We start from the raw sequence: 12512 nt of genomic DNA on the forward strand, positions 1-12512 counted from the left end.
AATATATAGCTTCACAAAAGTGAAAAGACAGTTGAATATAGATTAATTTAAACACTTGAAAATTGACATCTGGTATGAATAAAACTCTACCCGTATGAATCTATTTTGTATTGATATTTGATCAGACATGGTTAGCTCTTAACAATTTAGTATTCAACATCGATTAATTGAGTGAATTAGCCTAATAATCCAATTTATAAATGTCGTAAGTTTGGTATGCTAGCACTAAATAATAATGATTGGTGAGTCATGTGCTTGACTCTTGACATTTTATACGAGCGAATGTAGGTGTAGATGTAGGAGGTATACCTCCTTAAGAGGATTTACTTAAATTCTGTCCCCAGCGTAATACTTTACAAGGTCTCTGTAGGCCGATAAAAAAAAACAGATTTTTGCCGAATTAGTGCTTCATTTATTGATTTGCCTAAAATTATTTCCACTGGAATGTGAAACACATAAACTCAACAACCTATAATCAAGAAAATATCAGATTTTCCTTATTATTTCTTCACAGGATTCTGACAGCAAATTGTGAGATCAAGGGAATTTTTCAATCAGTATGTTTCCCATAGATAATAAACTCAGTATTGTCCGATAATCTAGATAAAAGTTTTAGAATACTTCGTATCTTGTTCATTAATTACTTCTTCCCTTTCCGAGGATCAACAAAACGTTCCCATGTGCTATTAATTGTATGATGATGATAATATAGAAGAGATCTAATATGTTTAATCTCAAAATGGTTAATTACTTTCCTAGAATCTTTGAAAACTCCGCCTAGAGCCCCTCTGGGGCTACTGCCAGTCCCAAGCCCCGATAAAGGAGGAGGGTTGGACATGGGGTTAGCGACTCCGTTACGTAAGAAATGAACTCGCTAAAAAAACGCTAGAATCTTTGGAAGATTTTTTGAAACTGCTAACCATTTGGAAATAGCATTAAAACAATACGAAGAACACTTATCGAATGGTTCAGCAAAATTCTCATGCAGACATTACTGAATTTCTGTCTGTATTAGTCATCATGATGAATCGGAATTTAATAAGTAACATCGACAACTGTGTTGATTTTTAAAGTTTACCGAATGGTTAAATATATTTTAATCATACTTTATTTCCATTTATTTATCAATGGAATGTAGAACGTGTGTTTTGTCTTGCCTGAGACTTATTAATTTGATGTACCCAAAATTGATTATTGATTTCCACACTGAAATTTGAACCTAGTACCAATGAGCGGCTAATTTGTTCAAAAATGGTTTATCCACTCAAATATTTCAATTAAAGAGAACAAGAACGAAGATTATTGCAGAATGAATTTATATTATTCTGCATCAATCTTCGTTCTTGCTCTATTTAAGATAGTAAAGGGAACTATGTATATATTATAACGGTTGGTTTTCCACGTTTACAAGTATGGGACGTTAATTTACCTTAAACGAATATCTACACTAGATTCCCTTCCCAGTGTTTGTTCTACAGGACTTCAACATAACTCAGATCAAGAACACGTGATTAGCCTGACCACAACGTAAATATATTCCCACACCAAAATCCGACACAATCCAACAACAATGAACAATCAATGATGATAAGAATAGAGGAATATATAACTCATCTGACATTTGTCAGACTACTTACATGTCTGACTAAGCAGACAACCAATCATTATCATTCTCGCCCACACATCAGTATACGTCATTTCAATTAAGACTTATCGAAAAAACCAGTTCGGAGTATCGTCAGCTGAACGATACAAATCCCTACTAATAATATTTATAAAATAATTTTATTGTCTACTCCAACTTGTTTTACATTAGTCGTAGTTACAAATAAAAATCAGTGTAATATGAAAAGAAAATACATTTGGGACCTAAACAATTTGTACTTTAGAATCTATTACATAAAAACGTGATCAATTCACAAGTGTAGCACATTAAGAATTAAAATAATTTAAACGAGTATTCTTTTACATTATCTATATAATCTAAACAAATATACAGTAAGAAGGGATTTTGTGAAGATTTTAGTAATTTCAATAGTTGAAATTATGAGTTAAATGAAGCTAGATCACCAGGGGAAACCTGGAAGCACTGGATGTCCGTTTGATTGTTAGTTGAAGCAAGTAAAGTAGTTTCCATAACATGACATGGTGTCGTGGTATGAAAGAAAGCTGCAAAGGACTGGCTACTGTCGGCCCTTCACGGCTCCCCAGTTGGGGTCCGAGAGATGGTGCAACACAGTGGCTAGAGACGTTATCAGATATGGCTCAGAATAGAAGCCAGTGGCGATCCTGCTGTAACCTTCTTTTACTTTCTTCATAAAAAGTGGTTGTGTCTTCCTTACCTGAAAGGTTTGCTTCCGATTGTACCTTTCCGTTCCCTCGTTACTACCACACTACCTTACACCAATCTCTTCGTTATTCACTTTTTTTTCTTGCGCTCCTTACCTTTTTTTTCTTCGATTTCTCATTGCTTTGTGTGGCGCATATATATAAGCGCTCTCTTGTTCCAATATTTATGTGTTCAAATAAATGAATAAATTATGGATGTCCATTTCGTCCTACTGTGAGATTGCTCAGAAGTGCACATCCACGATCTCGCCTCGCGAGATTAGAACCCAGGACCTATCAATTTCGAGCGTGAGCGCTTAACCACTAGACCACTGAGCCGGTATCCGACGGTACTAATGTTTAACTTCAACAAATCCACGAAATTACGCCACCGTACACCATTGCCTTCAGTGAGCTGATATCTCACAATAGACCTGGTTCAACTCCACTGGTAACGGTTTCTCACTCGAATCTCGCGGCGAGGGGCGGATCGTCGGTGTGCACTACTGAGGAGTCCCACATTAGGACGAAACGGACGTCCAGTGCTTCCAGGTTCTCCATGGTGGTCTAGCTTCAACTGAATGATGATTTTAACTATTGAAATATACAATTTTTTTTCAAAAAAGGTTAGAATATAAATATTCTTCTGTTTTGAATTTGTAGTGATTCATATTGATTGAAAGGAAAGAAAACGTGTGCATTTCGGAAAGTAGAACTCTATTTTATTTTATACAAAACATGTATTGAATTTGTCCTTGTGAGAGATATTATCAACTTTAGGAAATAGTTATTTGAAATGAAATTCAACTTTTCAATAATCTTATAATTTAATGAGATGAAATAAACTCAATTCATTTCATATGTATCTGACTGGTCAGTGAGTAGTGACTATTGTTATGTTTATCGTTGTTTAGTGCTGGTATATTTACAGTTGAAGTTGATCGGAGTCTAAATAGTTCAGTGGTAGCAACTCCTACTGTGAAGCTGAGTGATGAGGATTCGAATCTCACAGTCCCCTCAAGTTTCCAGGTATAACTTGACGACTAGCGTCAGCTATTACGATGTTTAAGTCAGCGATTCTCTGCTGATTCACCTTTAACCATCTAACATCTCAACATAGAACACATAGTGTCTAGTAACTCAGGCTAGTGGCCTGACTGATAGAGCCCGCGCATATGTATTATATGTCCTGACCGTCTCAGTCGATAAAAATTCACATCCTCGTCAGCCGATCAACCGTCTTTACCTGGTATACTGTGTTTAACCACAAAATCGCTAACTCGATGGCCTTAAAATATGCGAGCGATGCTCTAAAGACACCTATGACCGATTCTTAGTGAACTACGAATATCCCCTATTTTAAGAGGTCAGGCTTAGCAGCCACAAAAAACAACTGCTGTATAGTGCACTTATCCTTTAGTTGGTAGACGAATAGCTTACCTACGCCACAAATGATGTAATTTGGTAAAAGACAACGGGACTTTTTGAATTTGTGTTGAAATCTCGTCAGACACCAACCCATCCGGGCTGTTGAGATTTCCAAGACAGGTGAAGTGGTCTACATGTTTAACTACTGCACTTCCAATCATTAGTTCAGGCATTGATGCAAACCAGTACTAAAGTAAAATTTTGCATATCATTTATCGCTGTAATGAATTATGTATTACAATAATCATGAATTCCATAAATTTATACAACTGCAATACTAAACTATACTCGATTCAATTTCAATTCATAACATAAATAGTCATATATGTAATAGCTAGAACTGTAAAACAGGAATACTACACGAATCAACAGACATATATATATACAAATGTGGCGAAATAATTCATTGATACACGTATCATTGTTTACTGAAAAGAGTAAATCAACATAAAATATCATCAATCATGTTTACCATATCATACTATTTTCTAGCAAATAACTGTACATCAGTGTCAGTTTATGTTTCATTGTAATCAGAAAATCTTATCAACTAGAGATGAATGAATGGATCCGATATATGAGGGAATATCACATTGATAAATATTTGGTTCAATGTTCAAACAGTTGTTAATTTTAAAAACAAATCAATAAAATATAAGAAAGATAACGAAAGGATAATAAAATGAATTCATGTTGGAGGTTTGATCCTGTTTTATTGTTTTACAATAAATAAATAAATAAAAACCCTAATACAAATGATAAAATGTACTTGAAAAGAAGATTCATTAAAATATTTTAATTAAATTGATTTACAGGTGAGAATACAATTTATGGACAACCTTTGAGCGACACTAAAGTGATCTTGAGAAAGTCCATATACTAACTAGGACCAAATGAGGGTTATAAACTATGGTGAGGAACTAGAATTAAGATTTACTGTTGATGATTAAGGGTTAGGAATTAGATTCATGATTTTCATCACGAACTGACATCAGCTAAAATGTCAAAAACGCTCTTTAACCAAATGGATGAATGAATTTCGTGACAAAATCCAAGACATTTTATCTTATATCTGATTGGTTTGTCCATAAATTATAGTCTTGCCATGAATGATATGTATTATGGATAGGTTTAATCAGGTTAAAATTATCAATTCACTAACATAGATAAGTAGCAGCAATAATAAAGGAGCATTGAATAGCAGTGTAAACCTTGTTGATTAATATACAAACTTCAGTTAATTTCCATGAAATTTCTATTTCCAATTGATGATATCATTTTAGTTTTTCATTTAAATTGTGTACACCAGTTGATGATGATGACTGTCGACTTAACAGATCTAGTGTAGTTGTACTGTTATCCATTAAATATGCTACATCATCATTAGAATCATACCATACAGTAGTACTTTGTTGACATAAACTTGCAAGAAAATCTCGAGTGATGACTAATGTTAATAGAATACAATGTATCATAATACCAATAAAGATAGCTCCTAACAAAACGATAAATATACGTGGTATATTTGAAAAATCTTGATAACCATTTGGTAACAATGCATGTCCACCAATGAATACAGTTGGATTTGAAGGAAACGGTGTAGTTTTATCCAGATTACCAATTGTATACGCTAAATACAGGCTTAATGTTGCAACAGCCAAATAGATTAGATGTACAATTACAGGATAGAATGTATGACATATATATAATGGGATACTGTTTAAAAATAAATCCATTAATATTAAACAACCAGGTATGCTATGTTTCAATGTTTGTTCAAGGGCTATAATGGAAAAAAAGCGAAATAACAACAAAACATATAACTAAATCAATAGAAAGGCGGGTTTATTATCCAAGATGGAGGCGGGTAAACATTTTGTTAAGATGGATAATAGTTGATTAGGAAAAAACGAATAGTAACTTACTGATGGTTAGTAACAACTCATCGGTTAGCATAGCAAAAAACCTATAAGCTAGAAGTGGTGATATGTAGGCTCAGTTCAATACATTTAGACAGAGTTGTGAAGTTTTCACTGCTATTCTAGACGACAACAGCAATATCAACACCTATTTTGGGTAGAAATTAGTTTATTTGTTGTAAATCATGTTTGTGACTAGTTGTTTTGGCTGAATTTATTATCTCCATATATGTTTTTGTATTTTTGTTGACTGTGTTTATACTTTTGACCTTAGACTATAATGGTGATTGGGTAACTTTCTATCCAGAAATTGATTAAATGGATCTATCAGTATAGAGGGATTGTGAATACTGTTGAATGTTATAGCTTACATCAGGAACCGGTTATCAATCGGCTCTTAATCCCGTGGTCTGTATCTAATATCAGTTTTGAAAAAAAATTAACAATTAGTTCACTTAACTTTAACATTGTTTAAAATCGGTCACAATCGTGTACAGTTGCATTTAATCTCTACCTTTTGTTGTAGTGTCCAAACGTATCTCTCGGAAAAATCCATAGAGGCCCAGAAAACGCTTGGAAACACTTTACTCAACCAGCGTCGAAAAAAAGCACCTCAGAAACATCTAGAAACTGAAGTTATATCTCATATTTCTGACTGGATATTCAACTATACCGCTACAGTATTTAGCATGGTTCCAGAAACCCAAGATCGTGTGTAACTCTACAAATACCAAAGTTTTCTGTGCATACATTAACATTAGGGTAAAGCGTTCTTCTCATATTTGGTGCTTTTTTTCTTATGTTTAAGTTGCCGAGTAGATTTAGTCAGTTGTTAGGAGAGGAAAGGAAATCAGATCGAGTGTTCATTTCGTAGACTTACCATCTATACTCCCTGAGATTATGAACTGCAATATTGATTAGTGATTTTTATCCCACGAATTTATTCATTCTTTTACAATTACTGATATTATGAGTATTTTTGCCTCATTTGCTATCTAATCTTGTCAATTTCCCATCATTGAGTTAATATCAGTTATGATCACTTGAACTGATGAACATTATAATTACACTTGATAACATTGTTCATGATTGATTGATTGATACAACTATATCATGTATATTTTGATACAAAAACAACTGAACTATTCTAAGCAAACAAACAGAATTTAAGCTCAAAGACCTTTAATAAATGCGATTGATTAAAATTTTGGAATCTTTTTCTTAATCACATACATGACAAATAATTCTCACGGATTAAATAAATCTTAGTGATTGTGACTTATTTCTACAAAGTTTCCAGTTATTTCTAAAAATTCCTTTCATAATCCAATCGAAATGTCAACCGTCAATTCACTAAACAATGTACTGGTGTAACGGGCGGATCGCACGGTTAGATGCGCAGCGTATTTATCGATCGACTCAATGACACGTAAAACACGTAAGGACGACCTAGAGTCCCGATTGGTCCCGCTTCCCTGTCTAGCCCAGCCAGTTGAGTCTAGAACGCAAGTCACAACCTCTGAGTTATGAATCGTTATATTTCAAACATACTCTGTTTATATACCAACCAAACAGAGCACACCGTACCATAAAAATAGAAAACAACATCTGTACAATATTTAACGAGTGAAATAAATAATGGCCAATAGGGAATGCCCATTTAGAGTCCAAGGACATCATTAGACTTAACATGATAATGATTGGTATATTCCTCAGCATCCTTAACACGTACTTCATTTTAAACTACTTTCTCTATATGTTACTAAGGTTAGAAAGTGAAATTCATTCACTTAAACTCAATTAATGTCAATTATTCTAAAATCAGTTAATAAGACTATTGAATAAATTCATTACTAAATAAAGCATTATTGATTAATTTTAGATAAACTTCCAAATTATCTTTACGTCGATTGATTATAGACAATCAGCAACAACAAAACAACCAATTCGTGAATTAATGTAAGCAACTTCTTCAGAGTAAATAAATAACCGAATCAAATTAACACAATTACAAATAGTAACAAAAGAAACAGTGCAAAATATTTTTTGTACATTCAAAATCATAATAGGTCTGAATATGTCAATGTCAAGTTATTCTTCTACACAAAAATTGTGTTAACAGAAAAATTATGTCGATTTTGATGTGTTCTAAATTAGAGAGCCTTACCATGAGATATCGATCCGACCAGAACAAAAACTAAATTATACAAAATCATCTCCTAATAATCCTGTAAAATTGAGACATCCACAAGTTAAATCACCAACAGTAGTACATGCTAGTTTCAACAATCACCAAATTCATATTAAAAATATTTCAGAAATGTTCTCCCAACTATGAAGGCAGGACAGTAATCTGATGCTAAATCCCTCTTCCTTCAATACGAATGAACACCTAACCATCCATCCAATCTGAACTGTTTATCCAATTAACCACATTTCACCCCATTCATTTTCCACACAATCTGCATATACACACATATATATATATACTCAATTTCAATCTCACTCTACTTCATATTACAAATGTATACATCTTTTACCCATACATTTCCACTTATGACGCACAAATTAATGCAGTGATAGGTGATACAAAATCACCTTGACTAAAAATAACTTGACATTCACATGTTCAGACCTATTATAACTCTGACTGTACTAAAAATATTCTTCATTGTTTCCTTTGTACCATTTAAACTTGTGTTAATTTTATTTCGGTTATTTATTTGCTCCGAAGAAGTGAGTTATGTTACGTGACGAAACGTCAGAAATACAATTTTCTACTCATTGCAATTTCACTTTCTACCCAATGTTCGATTTATTTGAAACTACTAGGTCCAATCTTGGCATTGATACCTATGAAAAACTATTAGCTTATCTTAACTTGTTTCAAATAAAATGTTAGTATAAAAGGGGTTTATAGAGATTGTTGAATTCTAGAGCTTAGTTACATCAGCAACTGGTTGTGGTTAGACAACCACTGAAAATTAGAAGCACTGGACAACTGTCTCATCCTCATATGGAACTCCTTAGACGTTAGCCATTCATCATTCGTGGTCAATGCAGGCCTTGGCAAAGATGACAAACCATATTAACATGACAAGATAAATTGTAAAACAGACAGAAATAATGCAATAGCAATTATAATCAGAAATATTGAATATTGGAAATATAGTTTGAAAATACGAAGTGGGAAAGGTATAGACGAAGGAATTCGCGATCGAGAAGAGGATAAAGTGTGAATGAATCTGTGTCATTGTGAACGATTCTGAATGGTCCACATCTACGACCTGATAGGGGATCAAACACAGAACCTACACATATCACCGTAAGCGTTTTATCTTTTCAAATGAAAATGTTATCCGAGTTGATGTAGCGTTTTCCGTAGAACTAAACTATACCAACGGCTTTCAAATAAATGGAATTGGCCATTCATAGTAGAAATAGCGATCGTTGAATATATGCACGAATTTTAAAAAGGAATTGCAGGATATCATGCTTTTGACGAAATTTCCCATTTTGGTTAAGTTGGTTAGTGATATCAGATAGATCAGCTATAGAACATTGAACTACATTCTGGCTGGCTCATATTCGATTGGCTAATCCCAAGGTCACACCTAAAACCGCTCAAGGCCGTCACTATTACTTGGTTCTACCAAATTTTCTATTCAAAAAACATAAATTCTATAAAAATATAAAAAACTATTACAGAACATTTACAGCTATATGAGTTAAGAAAACGTTTTTTAGTTGAGATCATGAACCGATCAATGTTAGACCACTACTGAAAACCTGAGAGCACTGGACTGCTGAGGAGTCCCACATTAGGACGAAATGGCTGTCCAGTGCTTCCAGGTTTTCAATTTTGGTCTAACATCGGTCGGTTCATGATCTCAATTAAAATTCAACAATCTCCACAACCTGATACTAATAAATATTTTTTGTCTATAGCAAATCGAAGTTTTTTTACTCATATGCGACAATGGAAAACAGAACACATAAAGTAAAAAACCAAAATGTAATTTTACGCTCACTCTAAAGTCGTTCACCATTCAAATAATCAATAACTATAATAGTATTCGTATTCATAACAAGCTAATGAAGGTATCATACGAATTAAACATTGTCCACTCAGTTGCTAGTTATCTTAACACAGTCAACCAACAAAACCATAGTTTGGTGTTCGTCGTCATAGTAACAATATTGAATAGCCTAGGTACCGTTACTAAAATGTGTATTTGTGTGTGTGTGTATTTGTAAATAAAATTCATTAGATTTCAATAGAGTTCTGTTCAATTTTTGATATATTGGAGAAATTGGCACGATTTAAGAAAACAATTCTTGTAACAAATGCTACATACTACTGATAAACTGAAGCAAACTGATCATTAAAACACGGTTATTAATATATAGCTTGTAATAACACACAAGAGACACGTGGCAACCTTGAATAGTGAACTTCTTACTAGTGCTTCACTTTGTTTGACACGATATAAAGACGGGGAAAATGTAGAATTTCGAAAAATATTTTAGTGAAAAAAAATCAAAAGTAGAAAGCTTTTATCGACTAATCGGATTTAGAATATATGTAAAACCGATACGTTGAACTTTGAGAATTATAACACTGAATCAGTGGAGAGTATAAGATTGATACTAAAGTAAGAAATATGTAAAGATTATTCAATCTGTAATTTTACATCACAGATTGATATAATACAGTAGCCAAGTAAATAATTATATTTTCCAAGTAACTCTCAAAAACATAATCTATTTATCGTTTACGTTAAAGGTTAAGTGATACAAGGGAATTAGCAGGATAATGATCAATATGATGTATTGGGAGATGTATTGAGAGATCTGTATTATTCACATGTGTATAAATAGTGATAGTTGGAAACAATATAAGAGCTGATACGAACATTCATACATCAAGGTTGTCACATTACAACAACACAAAGGGTTCCAGTAGAGTTGCATTCTTTGAGTCGGATGGCTTAATAGTAAAGTTTTCATTGACACTCTAGACAATGTTATTTGCATAAACTTCAGCATAGCAGTTTTTCGGTTGACAGAACACTTCTATCTGAAATTTGTGCTGCTGAGCCAGCGCGTTTAAGGTAGATTAATGAAAGCCTGAAATCTAGTGATTAAAACTTGTAGTATTCTTTTATCTAGACTTAAAACTGGCTGATAGAAGGCGCTTGTAACAGCATATCAATAACAGTTAAGATGATCTTGTCAGTGTTCAAAGTTACTCGTGTTAGCCTTATTGGTCAAGTTAAGTAATCAACCAGTAGACAGACTAACTCGAACTCGAGGAAAATAAATCAAAATTTCAACTGGTGCTTTGTCTTCCCGAGATATAGATTCAAGAAGTCCAGATTAACGTCTCAATCATAACAAAATTACACAAGATCCATAACAAAGAAGAGCAAATTTTAGATTAATGTCTACCAAAGTAATAGAAAAGAATACACAAAAATGTAGTTTTAATCGAAGGACGGGAACATAGGAAATAAATAGTAATGAAATCAAACTTGACAAATTAAGATTTACGCGAAAAGTTTTTTTAAGAAAATGAAAAAACCTCCAAAGATACTCCTAGCAAAATAGTACCAATTTGTGCATATGTTCACAAATTTCAAAGGTTATATTACATAACTATCATTTAAAACAAAGTGAAAATCTATACTAGTCTACTATAACTAGTGAAACATTGACACAGTACCAAAGTGAAGTAAATTATCTGTCAAAAACTAAATCAGTAGTTTAAGTGTACAAATGATTTACAAAGTTTAATGCCAACATGAATAGCTTCAAATTCTGTCTCGCCAAAAAAAGACATGAGTTAGGTAGCCAATTAACTAAACCCAACTAACATTGAAAGAAAAAACACTGTAAACAAGGCTACGTGTCAGGTAGTAAACAATATCTATGTGTAAATTCAAGTATATATTTATACATGGTCATGTTTGAACAGGAAATAAGAATCAATTGTCTGGCTAGTTCATCATGTACTAGATTTAGTTGTGAAAAATATGATTATGTATACTACAAAATAAACCGTATGATACATGCTTTTATCGAGATGGGGATTTGTGGAAATTGTATTAATTTTAATAGTTGAAGGTTAACACCGTTGGATGACAACTCAGTTGTCTAGAGGTTAAGCGTTCGTGCGCAAGGCCAAAGGTCCAGGTCTTGAGTCCCTCTTGCGGATAGGGGTGCGCACTGCTGAGGAGTTCTATACTAAGACGAAACGGCTGTCCAGTGCTTCCAGGTTTTCAATGGTGGTTTAGCTTGAATCGATTCATGAATTCAACATGCTTCATGATAAATTTGAAGGGAGTTAGCGCTACGACTTTAAAACTTGTTTCATTTATAAGAAAAATATTAATCACTGAATAGTTCTAAACCTCGACACTTTATACACTCACAACTAATGAGTATTTATAATTTACAAGTAACCCGTTTTGATTTAGAACTGCGAATTGTCATCACTCAGCATCAGCAAATTGTACCTCCAAAATGTCTGGGTACAGTGAGAATAAATAAAGTCCCATTATGTTCCACGATTGAATTTAATTAGTAATGTGCCTTTTTTTAATCCTAGCCTAACCAGCCATGCAGATCACGAAGCCTAAAATTGAGTAGAAATCGGTTTTGTCAAAAGCCGAATGATAATGTGCATAACTCATGTGCATATGTCAGTTAATTAATTGATTCACACTGTGATGCTCAAATGGTGATTTTTCACATGATCTGCTCATACGATTCACGTGGTGAAGTAATTTCCACATAAAAGTGAGAGTAAAAGCAAACATCAAAAGCGTGAACTGG

General features: G+C 33.4%; 1 protein-coding gene across 2 annotated transcripts in view; it reads right to left on the reverse strand.

The window, feature by feature from the left end:
- Positions 1 to 207: 207 nt before the first annotated feature.
- Positions 208 to 12512, reverse strand: part of MS3_00007347 (uncharacterized protein) — a 38819-nt gene continuing 26514 nt past the window's right edge. The window contains exon 4 of one of the 2 annotated variants that reach the window (XM_051215610.1): positions 208 to 5539. In XM_051215610.1, the coding sequence (XP_051066141.1) occupies positions 5031 to 5539 (509 nt within the window). In that variant the 3' untranslated portion in view covers positions 208 to 5030. The remainder of the gene's footprint in view (positions 5540 to 12512) is intronic. The other variant, XM_051215611.1, reaches the window with a different exon arrangement.

The sequence above is a fragment of the Schistosoma haematobium genome, chromosome 4 (assembly GCF_000699445.3).
Source record: "Schistosoma haematobium chromosome 4, whole genome shotgun sequence".
Lineage (NCBI taxonomy): Eukaryota > Metazoa > Platyhelminthes > Trematoda > Strigeidida > Schistosomatidae > Schistosoma > Schistosoma haematobium.